General features: G+C 34.1%; 1 protein-coding gene across 4 annotated transcripts in view; it reads left to right on the plus strand.

Annotated features, from left to right (window-relative positions):
* Nucleotides 1-19734, plus strand: part of Alk (Anaplastic lymphoma kinase) — a 143941-nt gene that overhangs the window by 43843 nt on the left and 80364 nt on the right. For all 4 annotated transcript variants that reach the window (XM_076779247.1, XM_076779249.1, XM_076779250.1 and 1 more), the window contains 8 exons: nucleotides 1658-1752; nucleotides 2097-2195; nucleotides 3232-3409; nucleotides 8799-8946; nucleotides 9462-9614; nucleotides 12632-12788; nucleotides 13259-13450; nucleotides 17781-18026. In XM_076779247.1, coding sequence (XP_076635362.1) covers nucleotides 1658-1752; nucleotides 2097-2195; nucleotides 3232-3409; nucleotides 8799-8946; nucleotides 9462-9614; nucleotides 12632-12788; nucleotides 13259-13450; nucleotides 17781-18026 — 1268 coding nt within the window. The remainder of the gene's footprint in view (nucleotides 1-1657; nucleotides 1753-2096; nucleotides 2196-3231; nucleotides 3410-8798; nucleotides 8947-9461; nucleotides 9615-12631; nucleotides 12789-13258; nucleotides 13451-17780; nucleotides 18027-19734) is intronic.

The following is a 19734-nucleotide window of genomic DNA, read 5'->3' on the forward strand; positions in this document are numbered from 1 at the left end:
TCTTAAATATATGCAAACTTAGAGAAAAATTAAACAATAAGTATACTAATTACATAGCGTTTACAACAGATAACATATAAGACATAACAAAAGTATTCGAACAGTTTCAATAATCATGATAGAACGCAACAGATATGATTACATCGCAGTCTAATATCTAATTGGGCCAGCCTTGGCTTTAACACTAGGTTTACGGGCACTCGTTGCACATATTTTTATTATAATTCACTACGTTGACAGTTGCATTGAAATGCAGTTTTTTCTTTTAATTAGAGTATACATCCATATCGTTACATCAATTCAATTCTACATAAATTGCTAGCAAATAATATTTATGAGTCCTATAACGTCAAGTTTAGAATCTGAATGCGTCAAATTGATGTGTACTGTATACCTAGTGTTAATAACCTCTCAAAGACGATTTTCCATACTATTAACTCACTTTTTAATAACACTTGAATCTATGAATCTATTTTAAAAAATTTTTACATGTTATATTAGTCCTTTCAATCTTCTAGTGAGCTCCTCCCATAGATGCTCGATGGGATTTAAGTCCAGGCTCTGTGGTGGACTCGGTAATGTATGGAGAACATTGTATAAGATCCATTCTCGTACTATTTTGGCCACATTGGGGTCTTGGTCTTTCTAGAAGCAAAACTTTCTCAATACATTTAACTTTTCAGCACTATCAACTAAATTTTGTAAAATATTAAAATATTTAATCTTGTCTATGATTTCATCGATGAATATAAGATTGCCTCCACCATGTTTCACTGTATTCTTCAAATCTGTTGAATTTAACTCCTCATTTGGCTTTCTTCGCACTATTCTTCTACCATCGGACCCAAATAAATTGAATTACCCAAATAAATAATAGTATTCTTCGACATAATTGGGCGTGTGCTTTTTTGTTAAAGTTTGTAGCAATCATTGTTGCTAATTTTGGAGCAGTATTTCTTCCTGCTGTGTTAATTTCTTTGAACGCACTGATCTCTGTTCATTTGCTACATTTCCCTTCGTATTATACTTTTTTATTACATAATGAATTGTTGACTTGCTTCTGCTTACAAGAAATGCAATTTCTTTATATGATTTACCTTCTCTGTACAATTTAACAATAATTTCTCATTTGGGTTTACTTGTCTCTGATGTTTCGCCACTCATTATTCTGAATTATGGATTAACAGTTAACTTTTGGTTCCATTTACTCTCAAATACTGTTCGAAGCACACTGAAGATCATTTGTTTACATTTAGACCTTGCAACAGTCTTGTGTTTACAAATTATAGTGCTTCAAAATTAGACTAATATTATTCTAATACTAATTCAGCGTTAAAATACTGTCGTTACGTGTTAAATGTACCTATCTGTGAGAAATGTTACGTAATTTGTTCCCTTATTGTTTAATTTTTCTCTAGGTTTGCATATATTTAGGATAAAAACAATTTGTTTGAATAAATTGCAATTTATTCTACAACTTTTATAGAATCAATTATTGTCTATCATGTCGTTCGAATACTTCCGTTACTGTATGTATATATTTTTCAACGTAGAACAATTTGAAATAAAAACAATTGATTTTTTGGAAGATTTACAGTAGAACAATAGAACTGATTTAAGTTTAACGCATTGCATTAATACTTGTGTCATTTTTCAGGTATTTTCTGCAGTTTGAGGCAAACAGAGGCTACGCCTCGAAGGGTGATGTAGCAATCGATGACTTCTCCTTAAGTCCAGAATGCTTTGGCATTGGTAAATAATGAATATTACATATATAGAACAGTAATCACCAACTTTGCAGAATATAAGAGCATGGTTACAAGCTTTCAGAAACTAATGGACATATCAGACTCATTTTTTCCCCTTTTGTTGTAATAAATGATTCAGTCCATCTCAATCTAATCCAATTTTTGACTGGACTGTTAGGTAGAGAAAAAGAGACTCCATAGATTTGTTTTTAAAGAAAGATGGTATTTATCTGGGTAGTTCGAATCAAATTAAATAGTACGAGAGACTAAATTCACTCCTGTTATCGATGAGTTGGTGACCACCGATCTAGAGGCATAAAGTATTTATACATATTTCTCTTTTCTTAGGAATTCCACCAGAAATTGTGGGAGACTTCAATTACTACAACCCTATTATAGACTCTGAAAAAGTTCCTGAGCAACATGCAGATTTTGTGAACGAAACTGGTACGGTACATTGTTTTCACTGCACTGATAAGTAGCGTACAAAGGGTATAGTTGGATAAGGGAGTCTATGTCATTATGTTTATACAGAGAAATTACAGATTTCCAAATACTGCCAGAAATACTTTATTAAGCCACGATTACTTTACGTCACACTTGGAAGACAGTAAAAGTTCAACCAGTGCATATTAATTAGAAGTATATAATTAATGTGGCTTGGTATCTACGATGCACCAAAGTTTTTGCACAACTTTTGCTTGCACTTGGTACAGAATGTGTTTGTTAAATTATAGAACGACTCATCGTTAGTCACATTTGATTCAAGTATATTTCTAACCTATTTGCATCATTAGTGTATATATACACTCAACTTTCTTGGTCACTATCACCAGAGTCATACAGTCAATTTTGTTGGAAACTATTATTCGTCTTACAGATCCAAGTATTTAAAATTATAAGAAATAGTCTGGTTCGTGTCATAAACCGGAGACTGAAATATCAGGCGCCTTTGAGACCTCACCAGTTAAGTGCGGTTGAACAATGAAATGAACCGTACCACTGGTATGAAGGGATCAAGGTGCCACGATGATCAGTGGCAGAGTAGAATGTTTAGATTAGGAAACACAGATAACTAGAGGCATCGTAATTAACTTTTGAGTAATATGTAGCGAACTGTAGAGTATAAGCAGTGGTGCAATCTTCAGTGCGTCATTTGTGAAGTGCAATAGTGTTTTAAGAGAACAATTTATCAGTGTGAAAATTGTCAAGTGGCTTTACGCATTCAACATTTCAAATACTATCATACTGCCCCAAAGTAACTAATCAACATTTCCACCATTATCAGTAATATATATGGACGTAAAGCCTTGTATTTGCAATTTACTTTTCCTGAAATATGAAGTTTTGGAGATATTGGTGATATGGGGATTTTTTCATATTTCTTTACGATGCAAATGGGTCAACTCCTTATTCAGCTATAGTCTTCCGCTTCAAAGATGTTTTATATACTTCGTTGTAACATGACTCTATTCAATTGCAGTTATTCGAATTAATACTTGCGGAGCAACAGGCAGAATAGGTCCTACTGCTGAACAGTGTATAGAGGAGTATAATAAAACAGGAGTACAATTAGTTATACCACCACCATCATTAGAAGACACTTCTTCCAATTTAATCGGTGTTCAACGATGGATTGCTCCTCGTGGTGGATATTACACGTAAGCATTTTTCTGTAAATGTAGTAATAAGCAAAACTGAACACATGCATAGAATTTTAATCTAAATGTAGAGAATGATTGTAAATAGTCAGTGTTTCTACATAATGTTTTTACATTTTGAGGAAAAATTCTGGTATATTATTAGCAAACGGCCTGTTCAACGATTGGGATGAGTTATATGTCATTCGATTCGTCTAATTTAGTATATTATTGATACGCATTTCATTATCTACGGAAATTTAGAGGTTAAGTACAGGGTATTTGACCATCCCTGGGAAAAATTTTAATGGGGGATTCTGGAGGCCAAAATAAGACGAAAATGAAGAATAGCAATTTGTTGATGGAGGCTTCGTTAAAAAGTTATTAACGTTTAAAGCTCCGCCTGTGGAACGGGAAGCTCCGATCAGCTATGTATGAACTTTGAACGTTAATAACTTTTTAACAAAGCCTCCATCAACAAATTGCTATTCTTCATTTTCGTCTTATTTTGGCCTCTAGAATCTCCCATTCAAATTTTTCCCAGGGGTGGCCGAACACCCTGTATATTTTGATAGGTTCACAGGTGGAAACAAGTGACTGTCGTTACTGTGTTCAAAATGCCAGGTAGTCAAATGTTAATTCGTTAAACATTTATTGAATGAAATTTCTGCTATTTCTGCTAATATCTCATTGAATAATTCACCATTTTCCTATTAGGTACATTTACTAAATACATAATGGCTCAGGTATCCAATGAAGTGACTCTTCTTGAAAATATAAAATATTGATAGTATTATATCTTACAAAAAAGATTAAAAAATGTGTAGCATGCCTCCAAGTGGTTTAAATTTAATTTGTGTAAGCATCAGTAATGGGATCTTCAAAATTGACGCTGTGATTAATTTTCAAATGGCCTCTGTGAGATTTTCTACGACAAAATGTTGATTCATCAGTCTCGACAATCTATTCTACCCTTCCAATTGCTGCGCAGTATTTTTATTTAATTTTAGTTACATAATAATACGACATTGCTCATAATTATATGTTACGTTTTGACTTTTTACAGAATCAAATCAAATTTCTGAAATTTCTTTTAATAACTGATTAAATAAATCATCCTTTCCTTGCTTGGAAGATTCATAAAATATGTAATGACTTACGTACCCAATGAAACTATCTTTTTTGCTGAAAATAGAAAATATTTATGGTATTATATGTTACAAAAGTGTGAAATTGCAAATACTAACCGACAATATTCAGGCAAAAAATGTTTACTATGCCTCCATGTAGTTTCTATTGTATTTGTATGAGCGCCTGTCTCTGGGTCTTTAAAATGTAAACTATGGTTTACGGTGAGGTGTTTATACCCTTCCTTTTCCAAAATATTGTAGGCTTTCCAACAATCTGATATAATTGTAGTCCCAGGCAACACTCACTGTTTAATTATTGAAAGAAGGGACTCCGTGTCCCTACTTTCAACAGGGACCAGGAATATTTTCCCACTTTCCCTTTCTACTCCTCCGAAAACCCACTGTCCTTCCTCACGATGACCTCTGTGATATTTTCTTCTGCCAAATTTAGATTTGTCTATCTCTACCACTTTGCCTGGTCCGCCAAGTATCTCACACAAGTTTTGTAGCCAATCAGCCATCACTTGTTTCGCAAAATAGTTCCATTGAGAAACAGTATTTTTGTTCAATTGTAATTCTCGTATTATGTGGTACTGTTCAAAATTGTGGACTAACATGTATGTTAATTTTAATACTATTTCGTAAGAAAGTTTTGTTTTTGAAAACCATGTTCCACGCTTCATAGAAATTTTTATATCACAAATTCGCTTTCTTTCGCCAGCATTCGCAGATGCTGGAATTGTTCTTCTACAGCGCCAATTTTCATTTACCAATTTCATTGTATTTCCACACTGTGGACAATTAAGATTTTGGGCAATTAACTTTTTGTCTCGCAAAAATTTAAATAAGGCTTCTTTATTTTTACAAAATTCGTGTAATTTAAATGAGGTCCGTACTTCTGGAACTACTAATTCGTTCATTTTTATAGCACGGTTGAACAAAATTCACAAGGTACAAGAAACAGAAGAAAATCAGAAATGACGGTTGAATCAAATGATTACTGAAACAATTTCTGCTTTTCTTCTGTTTCTCGTACTATCTGCAATGTGGAAATGTTATGAAAATTGGCAACGCAGGATAACTATTCCAGGATCTATCTATCCAACGAAACGTAAAAAGACGTTGCAATATAAAGATATTCGCAAAGCAAAGAAGGTGGTTTTCTAGAAACAAACTCAGCTGCAGATGTTTTAAAATTAACTATAGAGAAACTATTGTATTGTCTACCTGACCGACTCATGTAAAGTCTATGCGTAAGAAAATGATTTTTATGCACATACGTTCTACAAATTCCCATTTGACAATGCAGCATTATCAGATTAAATCAATCATTTATAATTTGTAATTTGAACATAGTCACTTGTTTCTGTATGTGAACCTGTTGAAAAATGTATTTAACCTTACTTTTTTACTGTAATTTTACAAGCAGTTTATAAAAAAATAACGAATTTACGCAGATAATGAAATGCATATCGATAATGTTCAAAAATTCTTTGTCCAGAACAAATTTTCTACACAGTACCGGATTTTGTAGACATAACCTCGAAGAAACTAACCTATAAAAGTGTCGAAGCGATTTTTAGTACCCACATGGCGAGAAAATATTTACTAGGAATAGTAGTATGGCGTTTTGCCGCCATGTCGCCATTGTTTGGTAACCTCGACTCAGCAGTGCTGTATCAACATCGCTAGGGCCCTCTAATATGTACTCACTGAATGCATGTGATAATGACAAATTTTCCATGTATTCTTACTTTTAATTTTGATATTGGTAGAGGGAATGAAGTAGATAAGGTAAAATATTCTCATGAAAGAAACTAACCTACAAAAGTATCGAAGCGATTTTTAGTTCAAATAAATGGAGAAAATATCCACTAGGAACAGTAGTACGGCGTTTTGCCGCCATGTCGCCACTGTTTGGGAACCTCGACTCAGCAGTGCTGTATCAATATCACTAGGGCCTTTTAATATGCATTAAATGCATGTAATAATGATAGATTTTTTATGTATTTTTGCATACTAATTACAAAATGCTGAAGGATTCTGATGAATAATGGAAACAACATAACATACAAACTTCAAGGAAAATGTAAATATTTTTAAGTTTGTTGGCTCTAGTGATGCTACAGATAATTCTTTACTTTATGTATTTCATTCCTTCTGCCAATATCAAAATTAAAAGTAATAATGCATGGAAAATCTGTTATCATCACGTGCATTCAGTGAGTGCATATTAGAGGGCCCTAGCGATGTTGATACAGCACTGCTGAGTCGAGGTTACCAAACAGTGGCGACATGGCGGCAAAACGCCGTACTACTGTTCCTAGTGGATATTTTCTCGCCATGTGCGAACTAAGAAATCGCTTCGACACTTTTGTAGGTTAGTTTCTTTCGTAAGAATATTTTACTTTATGTACTTCATTCCCTCTACCAATATCAAAATTAAAAGTAAGAATACATGAAAAATCTGTTATTATCATATGCAGTCAGTGAGTGCATATTAGAGGGCCCTAGCGATGTCGATACAGCACTGCTGAGTCGAGGTTACCAAACAGTGGCGACATGGCGGCAAAACGCCGTACTCCTGTTCGTAGTGGATATTTTCTCGCCATGTGCGAACTAAAAATCGCTTCGACACTTTTGTAGGTTAGTTTCTTTTGTGAGAATATTTACAGAATCCGTTACTGTGTAGAAAATTTCTTCTGGACAAGGAACTTTTCATCAAATTGTAGAAACTACGTCATCGACACTTTTTCAAACTCCAATGGCTATTTACAATCATCCTGAGGTACAATAAATTATAATTATGGATACTTATCTTATCTTTTGAGACAAATTAAAATTTCCTATTTTTATTTTTCACTTCCCATTTTTTCTTCAAAATTTATGTTTTGACAAAAATTCAAATTTTTCAAAAACTGAAAATAAAGGAGCAATTTTACTTGATTCGTTTTTAGGGCAGGTAACTCTACATATCCAATGAATATTGTAACAAAATTTTCTTGTTGGATAGTGTCATCGGAAGAAGAGATATTTTGTAAAAATCCAAAGAACTCAGTTTCTTTTCGATGTCAGATCATACACTCCGTAACGAAAAGATAGCGCACCATATATTTTCCCACATTTTGTGTTACGAGCTGATTGAGATACATATTTTCTTTTACCGATAACTCGGAGCATGTTTGTGTATACAATTTACAAAATATCGTCTACAACATATACTTCGTCAGGATTCTAACACAAGAAATGTAAATATTACTGTTCGCAAGCAGGGCGCATTTAAATCTATGCTTTCCAGTTACACGGAAGCTTGCAAATTGCGAACATCAACCTCGGAACATAGTTAATAAAGTCCGTCATATTATTTCGTATATTTGTTCAAAATATTATCAAAAATGGGTCGTGGAAAGAGATTGAACGTTTGTGAACTGGACACTGTAATAAAATTGAAGGAAGAACAATATTCAGTGACAAAAATAGCAAAAATTATGAATAGAAGTCGAAAAGTAATGAATTTCTTGAAAAATCTGAACTTCCGCAAAGTCTAAACGAGCAGCATCAAATTCTAAGATAACTACAAGGCAAATTGCTCAAAGTGTTGATGTAGACACTAATATAAAGAACGTGAGACGTGTTTTACAAAAATGCAAACACATAACACGATGAAAATTGAAGAAAGTCTTGGTTAACTGTGCAACGTAAGATGAATCGACTACACTTTGCGGAAGAGAATATTCATATGCGAAAGAAATGGCGAAGAATAATATTTACAGATTTAATTTAGATGGACCTGATGGTTTGAGTTACTATTTTCATGATATGCGAAAAGGGGAACAGTTTTTCAGTCGTCTGCAACTCTACAAATCTTTGCCAAAGAGAACGATGGCTATTAGGAGAAGCCACAAGATATTAAGCATTAAATACCATTCGTTGATAATTTTAAGTTAAATGTGCTATCATTTTGTCCCGCTATATTGCCTTGAAAGTTCTCTTTTTTTAAATAAAATTGTATAGACCGGTGAAATTCAATTCATTTTCATTTGTGTATGTTTATAGAGGTATTTTGCAAGAATCTATAAAAACTAAACCTTGTTTGTAATGTTAAGTAAATAGAAATTACGTTAATTTTGAAGTGTGCTATCTTTTTGTCCAGGAGTGTATGTATTGTAATTGTAACTTAGTGAATTGATGTTTTGAAATGTTTGATATGTTCTAGGGTTATGTTAATACATTCAGTAATCTTTAATCGTAATTTGTATTTGAGTAATTTTCAATTGCAGTTTAATCGGAATGGGTGCACGAGGAGGAAAAGGATCGAGTGGCATGGGGAGCACATTAGGTGCTCTTGTGCGTGGTGTCGTGGAGCTAGAAAAGGGTGAACAACTATACTTCATGGTGGGCCAACCTGGATCTAACGCATGTCCTAAAGTAAGTTACTTATTATTATAGTAATGAACAATAAGAGTATTGTTGATTTTACAAAGAGCATTAAATGGAATGGAACAAAAGAATAAACAGAATTAGTGAATGTTAAATCAAAGTATTTTATTGGACAATTGTTATACATAGCGAAAGAAAAAGATTGTGAAAACCGAACTGCACATTGTCGTTGAATCTTGATGAAGCAATACCGTTCACATATCCAAATAAACTTTTCATGTAGAGGTCGCGAACATCGTTCAGTAAATGAAACATAATTGAATTAAGAATCAGCAAGTAATGAATTATCAATGTTGTTATTAATAAAGAAGACATTTGTTTCTGTAACACTGATTTGAGGTTAGAATAAAACACTCAACGACACTTTTGAGTGACTTGTCATCGTAAATAATCAATCTTATATGCAGTGATGAGAATTTGTTTTGTCAATATTTATTTGTAAAACATTTCTGATAATTTTATGTGTCTTCTCTTAATTATGTCTGACGAATTGAAATTTTCAGAGTTTAGGGCTTATAGAAGATAGTTGCCAAACTGGTGGATCACATCCGTATGGATCGTCTCTCACAGGAATTACATCTGCTATAAATGCAGTGAAAAATATTAAAATCAAGGATGGTGGAGGAGGTGGAGGCGGAGCAACGTATATCTTTACAGTGAGTAAATATTTCTATTTCGAGTGTAATATTTGGGAGGAGTAGCAAGTTAAGCAATAGCATAAGATATTTTCTACTTGAATGTATATTCTATTGTTTATTACAAGTACAGATTATAAACTTTCAAATGTTTCATTTTTCTTTCATTCAACAATGCCTTTAGATACTAGAATTGCCATTTAAATTAATGTCTAAACGCTTGATCTGTCTCTTTTTCTTAAGAAAGCAATACAAATTTTTTAATTTAATTGTTAATAACTTTTTAACGAATCCGCCATCAACAAATTGGTATTCTTGATTTTCGGCTTATTTTGGCCTCTAGAATCTCCCATTAAAGTTTTTCCCAGGGGTGGCCGAACACCCTATATGCGATCTGGTATTTCGTGCAACACGAAATACGAAAAGAATTACAAATATAAAATCTTTCTTTATTGTGAAAAAATCAAAATTCCAATTTATCCCTATTTTGTACATGGATGTGTAGTTTCTCTGTATAAATGAAGCAAAAAAAATCATTAATATCCAACGAGAAAAATAAAAAAATGTGCTATTTTTTAACATATTGTTTAAACAAATAAAAGTTTTGCGAATCTCTTTACACCATCAAATTCGCCGTTTAAAAACATAAATTTCATCCATTTGAAGCAAACCCCTATCTCTAATAGTTTCCGAGATACTCAACAAAGTATGTTTCGAACCCCCAACTTTGAGGGCTGATTTCAACCCCTTAAAGTGAATATTAGCAGCTACAAAAAAATACGTGTCTAATAAATTTTGTGAGAACTACATAATTGCGAAGTTTCATCAAAATTGGAGATTTACACCTCGGGATGGTCCCTTGTAAGTGTTCAGTTTTCTAAAATGCGTTACACGATAGCAGAGAAAGTAGAAATAGTTTTTATTTATGGTGAATGTCATAGAATCATGAAGGAAGCGGTACGTGTGTATGGTGAAAGATTTCCCGATCGTAATAATAGACCTTCACTTTCTGTCTTTACAAACACTATAAAAAAGTTCCAAGAAACTGGAACTATGGATAACAAAACACGTAATCTTGCCAAACGAGCAACTGATGATGGAAACTCGATAAATATTGTAGCAGCTGTAATACGAGATTCTCATGTTAGTACAAGACAACTGAAATGCGAAAATGGGATCAGTCGATGAAGTATTTTACGAATATTACACATTAACAAATTTCATCCGTTCCACATATCACTTCATCAACAATTAACTGAAAATGATTATACAAAACGTTTACAATTTTGTGAATGGGGCTTACGAAAACTACCAGATGATGAAATATTCTTGAGTAAACTGTTATTTACCGATGAGGCCACATTTACAAACCATGGAGCAATTAACCGTCACAACATGCACTACTGGTCAGTAGATAATCCACGCTGGTTGAGAGAAGTCGACAAACAGAGACCTTGGTCTGTAAACATCTGGTGCGGTCTTCTTCATAATAAAATAATTGGTCCATATTTTATTGATGGCACGCTAAATAGTAGCAAGTACCTGAGAATCTTAGAAGACGTTTTGCCAGAATTGTTAGAAGACACTTCACTGGGCATACAACAATCCATGTGGTCCCAACAAGAAGAATGTCCTGCTCATTCAGCACGCAATGTTACAGAATTTCTAAATAGAAAATTTGGAGATTGTTGGATAGGTCGATCAGGAAATAACAAATCGCCGGTACGATCCCCAGACCTGACACCTCTCGATTTTTATTTGTTGGGAAAATTAAAGGCAGAAGTGTACCGCAAAGAACCAACTACCAAACTTGACATGCAAGAACGTATAAAAAGAGCTTGCTCTGTAATAGATACAAATGAAATTTGCCAGGCAGTGTCATCAGTATTGCATCGATTTAGACTATGTATCCATGTTCAAGGTCGCCATTTTGAACACTTGTAGTAGCAGTGTCAAAGTATCCAAGTGTTCGAAGAGTGCTTTGAGACAATTTATTTTCTATCGCAGTTGACTTTGGGTGAGCTTGAGTGACCTTAATAATGGGTCATTGTATTTGATTTGAAACACTCTATCAGAATGTAAGTACAAAAATATACTGTTTCGTTTAAAAAAACAGAGTTGACTTTCATATCTCCTTGACGCCTCCACCTACAGAAAAATTGGTAATACCAGGTTATGAGCCCCCCGATACCAAATAAGTTTGGTCTAATGCATTTTCTCCTATCTTCAAACACAAGCGAGTTATTCAAGTGATCTGTTTAAAATGCTCCACCCTGTATATGGAAGAGAGTTTTGAAGGAAGAATCTCAGTCTTAGCAGACGTGTTACTCACAGTCTGGTAAAGACGTATGTAGTTGCGTGCATAAATTTCAGTCTATTAACCATAAACCTACGTGTGGCTACGTGTTACTCACACACTTGCGAATAAACATTTAACAATTGTGGGGTAGATTGTGGGTTTGTTATTTGACCCCCCTAGCCTCCTCACATTAATTATTCTGGGATTGTCGAGAACTGAAGTAAGAACTGCTGCATCAAAAATAGATCTTCTACGGTCACCAGATTTATGGTAATTATGAAATGTACCGCAGTCAGTGCTCTGTTTTCTGTGTCGTCCTTTTGCCTCGATGATGACAATTTGGAAATTGAATTGGAATATAACTACTGCTGTTGTACTCTCATTACAAGGTAACGCTTTCACTATGTTAACGTATTGCTGTAGCAAGACATTGTTACAATTCGACTGACATAAATAGACAAACAGTAAGAATGGTAGCCGTACTGTTGAAGACAGCATGTTGCAGAAGACAGTGGATACGAAGGTGTAAATGAAAATGATTATGCTACGTGCAGGCTTAAAACAATTTTCAAACTCGATTTTCTTCTAAAAGAAGCTTTGGAAAGAAAAGTGTTATTCCTTTTGTTTTGAGTCATTTTCACAAGTGGAAATTGTTAAATCAAATGACACAAAAATGTTAGAAACCTATTACATTAATCAGTATGTCACTTTCAGACCAAACATAATTTTATTGTTACAGTTGAAAGCTAATGGCCAACAGCATCCGATACTCATTGCATCGGGTGGAGGTGGTATAGGATTTGGACAGTTTGTTGACAATGGTCTTCAACATGGACGGGGACCAGCGCCGTCTGGAAGACCACCAACGTCGGGTGCAGTTCTTTCAACAGAAGCAGGTAAATATTAGGAGTTTGTGTTTAATACATTAATAAATAATAGATAGAATTAATGAGTAATGATTTCAATTTGAAATTAATAGACTGAAAAATAAAATAGACATTTATTTCTGCATCCCTGATCTGACAATCGCCAATATCACTCTTAAGTTTAGTTTTCCTTGTACTTATAAATTCTTTGTAGAAGAGTCTATAACACATAATAGTGACGAGTCATTTTGTTCATTCTAAATCATGCTGAAAACCATAGATGGACCATGATGTTTACACAAATTGTTCTCATTTAAGAAAGTCGAAAAGATGAGCAGCAATTATGTAATTTTCAATCTAAAAGCTGCAATTCAAGGTTGACGTGACAACTTTCAAACTATTAACGAAGTTTAAACTTCATTTAGAGGATTTTCGTCAATCTATGGTTAGTTGCAACTATTTTGAAGCTGTGTTAATTAAGAAAAGTCTGGTTGGCGTAGGTGGACCTGGCGGCGGATGGAACTGGTCATCGAGCAGCGAGTCCAGTCAACGAACTTCAGCTGGTGCACCTCTTGTTCAGGGTGGCGTGGGAGGAATTGGTTGCGGTCCTAGGAACCAAAGCCACGGCAACGGAGGATTTGGTGGTGGAGGTGGTGGATGCTTAACAGGAGGCGGAGGTGGCGGTTACATAGGTAGTTAAAAGATTAATATCAATGTCATTTTAACACCCCTTCAATTGCGTTAAAATTGGACTGTTCCAATTTCGATATATTAGGGGGGATTTCCATTAGAAACGCAATCATTTGGGCAATTATAAGCGGTAAACCTCACGTTCAAATAGTCTGTTGAGGTTTTAAAGGCGCTTTTGTTAGCTTATATGCATTGCAAGAAGCTCAGCAACTTTGACCTATGTTGCCAAGGTCCTCTGAATGAAGGTTTTAGCCAATGTGACTCGTACAGTAGTTGAATCGATTCTCAGGCTGTATGGCACGTGGCACCGTCTTGGTGTCCACATCCATATTTAGCATTTAGGCAGAAAAGAGTTATGTTGCAATAGCTAGTACCATTTTCTGTTATTGTCTGATCAGCATTTTTAAAGAAGAATGGTTCGATCAGCTCAAAATCCGCATCAATGACACATTTGTTTCTCAACAATAAAAAGACACTTGTGGATCTTCTGAACCTCACATATAGGACTATTTTGACGATTAATGAAATCAACAAGGTGAAAATGAGCTTCATCTGATGATTTTGTTCGTAAACTCAGTATCCATTCAACGAACTCCCTTCGCTGTGGTCAGTAGGCTTCAGCTTTTGAGTTAATTGAACTTTGTAAGCATGACGATGCAAATCTTTCATGAGAATATGTTGTCGAGAGCTTCTCCAAGTGTCCAATTCTTGATAACAGTGCTGAGTTGATGTTTCTGAACTCTCAGCGATACTTATGTATGAACTGTTTCAATGTTTTGACCAGAGTGTCTAAGATCACTAATTGATCTAGTCTCCCTGAATTTTTTATTTAATCTCTTCGCAGTTGATGAAGTTAAGTCACTATTCCCACCATATTTTGTACTGTCGAACCTTCATTACTTTTAAAATACTGCTCAACAAGGAAGATGCATTGTTCTTTGGTGTGACACTGTATTTTTAATAACATTTAACTGACAACTGTTACGCTGTCTTCTTTTTTCAAATCTTGTGTGAATTTTGGGACGTTCTTATGTCACAATCAATACAGTGTTCTAAACTCCTGGATCGGTGGAGATAAAAATGATCCTTGACCGAGTTATTTGAGGTTAAATTTTAAAAATGAGTTTCATTTCCATTGGAGTATCATGATACCTGGAACTTTCAATTTTATATTTTTCTGCAAGACTCTCTGTATATCTTTTTTGACTGAGGAACATTTTCTTGTTGCGCTTGAAGTATTTCTATTCCTAAATACTGTCGAACTACTCCTAAATCTTTCATTTTAAATCTATTTCCTAGCATTGTCTTAATCTTGTCTGAACTATCAGTATATAAACTAAAAATTAATAGATTATCAACATACAAAATAACATAAACCTTATTTTTATATACTTCACCTATGTACAAGCAGTGATCGTAGTTTGATCTTTTAAAATTAATACTCACAAGGGACCATCCCTAGGTGTAAATCTCCAATTTCGATGAAACTTCGCAATTATGTAGTTCTCATAAATCTATTAGCCACGTATTTTTTGTAGCTGCTAGTATTCACTTTAAGGGGTTGAAATCAGCCCTCAAAGTTGGGGGCTCGAAACATACTTTGTTGAATATCTGGGAAACTATTAGAGATAGGGGTGTGCTTCAAATGGATGAAATTTATGTTTTTAAACGGAGAATTTGATGGTGTAAAGAGATTTGCAAAACTTTTATTTGTTTAAACAATATGTTAAAAAATAGCACATTTTTTTATTTTTCTCTTTGGACATTAATGATTTTTTTTTCTCCATTTGTACAGGGAAACTACACATCCATGTACAAAATACGGATAAATTGGAATTTTGATTTTTTCACAATAAAGAAAGATTTTATATTTGTAATTTTTTTCGTATTTCGTGTTGTACGAAGTACCAGATCGCATACAGGGTGCTCGGCCACCCCTGGGAACAATTTTAATGGGTGATTCTAGAAGCCAAAATAAGACGAAAATCAAGAATACCAATTTGTTGATGGAGGCTTCGTTAAAAAGTTATTAACAATTAAATTAAAAAATTTCAAATCGTTTTGGAAAAATTATTTTCGGTTGTATGGGTCAATTACAAGCATTTTTGGTGAATAGACATATTTTCGAAATTCTACTCAGTTTCGAGAAAAAAATTCGGGTAGGTGGTGAAATTTCTTAGCGAAAAAAAATTTTTCAAATCGTTATAAAAAAATTATTTCCGGTTGCAAGGGTCGATTATAATCATTTTTGATGAATAGATATACCCCGGAAATCCTACCTAGTTTGGAGAAAAAAATTCGAGAAGGTGTGAAATTTTTCAACAAAATTAAAAAACTTTAAATCGTTCTAAAAAAATTATTTTTGATTGCAAGGACCAATTATAATAATTTTTGGTCAATAGACATACCCACGAAATCCTAAGCATTTTCGAGAAAAAAATTCCTAAATGAAAATATAATCTAAGGCCTGAAATGGTATTCGAAATTTCATGCGAATCTTTAGAACACCATAACTTCTGAACGGATTGGACGATTGTAATGTTCAAAAAGCCAAACTTCGCGTATTTTAGTGTAGAATATGTAGCAATTATAAAAATATTCGAAAAGTTGTTCCTTGACCACCTAAAATGAGAAAAACCCCATAAAAATGGTCCAATTTTCAAACAGCCATAACTCCTATAATAGTGAATATATTTCAATGAAACTTTTTTCTGAAGTAGAGCCCATAGGTACCTACAAAAAAGTATTAAACAACTTTTCTGTAGGACGTCAAACGAAATTATTAAAAATCAAAAACGAATTTTTAAGAAAAATCGACGGGGTGTCGGTGCCTACAAAAAAAAATTTCAAATCTTTCGAAAAAAAATATTTTTGGGTGTAGGGGTTAATTACAATCATTTTTGGTGAAGAGTCATATCGCCGAAATCCTACTCATTTCCTAGAAAAAAATTCGAGAAAGTTTGAAATTTTTCGATAAAATACAAAAATTTCAAATCGTTCTCGAAAAATTATTTTTGGCTGTAGGGGTCAATTACAATCATTTTTGGGGAATAGACGTAGCCACGAAATCCTACGCATATTCGAGAAAAAAATTCCTTACTGAAAATATAATTTCAGGCCAGAAATGTCACTTCAAAATTTGAAAACGTCATAACGTTTGAACGGATTGAACGATTTCAATATTTAAAAAAGCAATCAACGCGTATTTTAGTGAAGAATATGTAGAAATTGCAAAAATATAAGAAAAGTTAATCCTTGACCCCGTAAACGGGGAAAAACCCCATAAAAATGGTCCAATTTTCAAACAGCCATAACTCTTATAATAGTGAATATATTTCAATGAAACTTTTTTCTGAAGTAGAGCCCATAGGTACCTACAAAAAAGTATTAAACAACTTTTCTGTAGGACGTCAAGCGAAATTATTAAAAATAAAAAACGAATTTTTAAGGAAAATCGACAGGGGGTAGGTGCCTAAATTTGTTATAAACTTCCTATTAATTGTACACGATTACTTAAATAATCCAAAAGAAATACAAAACTAGTCAATTGTAAGGTCGCAAAAGTATTCAATCACTATGCAAAATAACCTATCACATAGAATAATGATGGAAGATGAAAAATTGTTTAAATTGTACAAAAAAATATTTTCTTTGATTTACCACTCTCACAACATGTGAATCTTAAATATAAAACGAAGATATTGAAAAATATTAAAGAACTATAATTTACAGGTGTATTCAGTCGTTCTCCAATGCTCATCAATAATTTAAACAAACCTTTAAAAGTAAAAAAATACATCTCAACAAGGGTACAAAATTTCAAAAAAAATGATATTGATATTATTTTAATATTCTTGTATTTTAGAAGCTCTATTCCTGTTTTTGGAAACTATTTTATAACCTTAAACAATGGCGATCAAAGATCCAATCTCCAAGGCTCGTCAATAATTTAAACAAACCTTTAAAAGTAAAAAAATATATCTCAACAAGGGTACAAAATTTCAAAAAAATGATATTGATATTATTTTAATATTCTTGTATTTTAGAAGCTCTATTCCTGTTTTTGGAAACTATTTTATAACCTTAAACAATGGCGATCAAAGATCCAATCTCCAAGGCTCGTCAATAATTTAAACAAACCTTTAAAAGTAAAAAAATACATCTCAACAAGGGTACAAAATTTCAAAAAAAATGATATTGATACTTATTTTAATATTCTTGTATTTTAGAAGCTCTATTCCTGTTTTTGGAAACTATTTTATAACCTTAAACAATCTTGATCAAAGATCCAATTTCGAGCCATTTTGTTCAAAGTTCCATTTTGTGATGTAGGTGGCGATACTGGTCATAAGGAGAGTGCAAATGGCGATGGCGGTTACTCCTATGGCAGCCGTGACCTCATGCACGTGCACTTCCAGCCAGCCATAAGCCACGGACCTGGCGAGGTTTTCATAATTCCCGCCATCAGTGGTTGCGGCTGCGACTTCCGCTGCGTCGCTCTAGATCAGTATCTCAACGAGACTAAATGCCTCTGTCCACCTGGATGGCTGCTGAGTAATGACTCTAGATCCTGCGTCAGTAAGTATCGAACATCTTGCTTCGTTCATTCTCCTAACAACCACCTTCGTTTGAAGCAAATCCGTTTAATTCGATATTTGTTGTACAGTAATGATTCTTAAAATGAAAATCGCCTGTCATTTCACGTACCGTCCTTCCAGGAGAAGAAGGCACAGCGTGTTTACATCCCCACTCTTGCTGCAGCCCGCTGATTGGCTGTCACCGATCTTCGTCGCCGGTTTCGACCAATCCCAGTGAGTTAGCGGACAACAAGAGGAGTGGGGATGTAAACACGTCGTGGAAGAGTGGTACTATCCAGTGGTGACTGGCTGAGAGGCTCACAACTGCAATTCCATGACAAAGGACGTGAACAAAACGTATAGGGGCAGAGTAGGATAGCTCAAGACTGAGAGGCACTGGCGCAACCGTAAAAATACTAGTTGTGAATAGGTCAAAAGTCCCTCGTGGTCATGGAGACTACTATGCAGAGCAAGCCTCTCCAATAGGGGGGCGCAAAGACCTCTGCTTGCCCCGTTTAGTTTGTGGGTGCCTAGCCAACAAGTCATCTTTGGGTAGTACAGTCCTCCGCTGACTTGAAGGTCCTCTTGTGGGACGATCCTGCCAAAACAGGAATATATATATATGTACATTGACCTTGAGCTCCATAAATTAACATTTCTTCTGTTTCTGGTTAAATTCTAACCTAAAAAGGCACATAGTTAAAAAGAAGCAATGAGACTTAGAAAGCAAAATTTAAAAAATGCTCAATAGTCTACGATTCGATAATAAAAAAGAACTATATATACGTATGAGAATTGAGGATTTGAGAGAAAGTTGAGGTTATGGTCACATGAAAGAAATGGAACCTTCGAGAATGGTCCGGCTACGATTTTGATGAAACTTCGTACACTTATGAAGCAGCCAAAAATAATCGACACGTATTTTTTTTTAGCTGAGGTAACTCGAGTTTGAGGGGTGAAACCACCCCTTGAAGTTTTGGCGCGAAACGGCTATCTCGGAAACGGAAAGACGTACGAAAAAATTGTTAATGGGCGAGGTTAATGGTTTCTTATGTACGATAATATGGTGTTGAAAAATTTAACAAAATACGATTTGTTTATGACAAAAAAAAATTTGTTAACTTAATTTTTCGTTTTATTGAAATTTTCGTAATGACGAAAAATGACGAGCATTTTATTCCAAATCCATTGGTGTGTAATATTTTAAAATTGCCTCTTATAGTTTTGCAGATTTTTGTGATTTATATTTTGCAAGTACGTCCACTATGGTAGGAGCCGTTCTAACTTTGATTTTAATGGAGCACTGTAGGCTTGCACTAAATTATACAGTAACAAGTAACAAGTAACAGTAACAGTGACAAGTTTCTTAACAACAATGGAAAGATTAATTGTTTTTATTACCCATCTATGACATTGTGGCAAGGGTGGAGCGATTTATAAATTATAAATACATACAGTGTGTATAGCAATTACTCTATGTAGTTTCGATGATAGTGATACTCGTTGAAAAAATGTTTGAAACATAAAGATTTCTTACACTATGTGCATTTAATTATTGCCACGTCACCACAAATATGGCATCTTGGTTCATTTTTAATAGAACAGCAGTACTCAACAGGATTCTGGAATACATTTGGTTTTTCATCTATACAGGGTATTCGACCATGGGAAAAATTTTAATGGTGGATTCTGGAGGCCAAAATAAGACG

This window comes from Colletes latitarsis, chromosome 12, assembly GCF_051014445.1.
Source record: "Colletes latitarsis isolate SP2378_abdomen chromosome 12, iyColLati1, whole genome shotgun sequence".
NCBI lineage: Eukaryota > Metazoa > Arthropoda > Insecta > Hymenoptera > Colletidae > Colletes > Colletes latitarsis.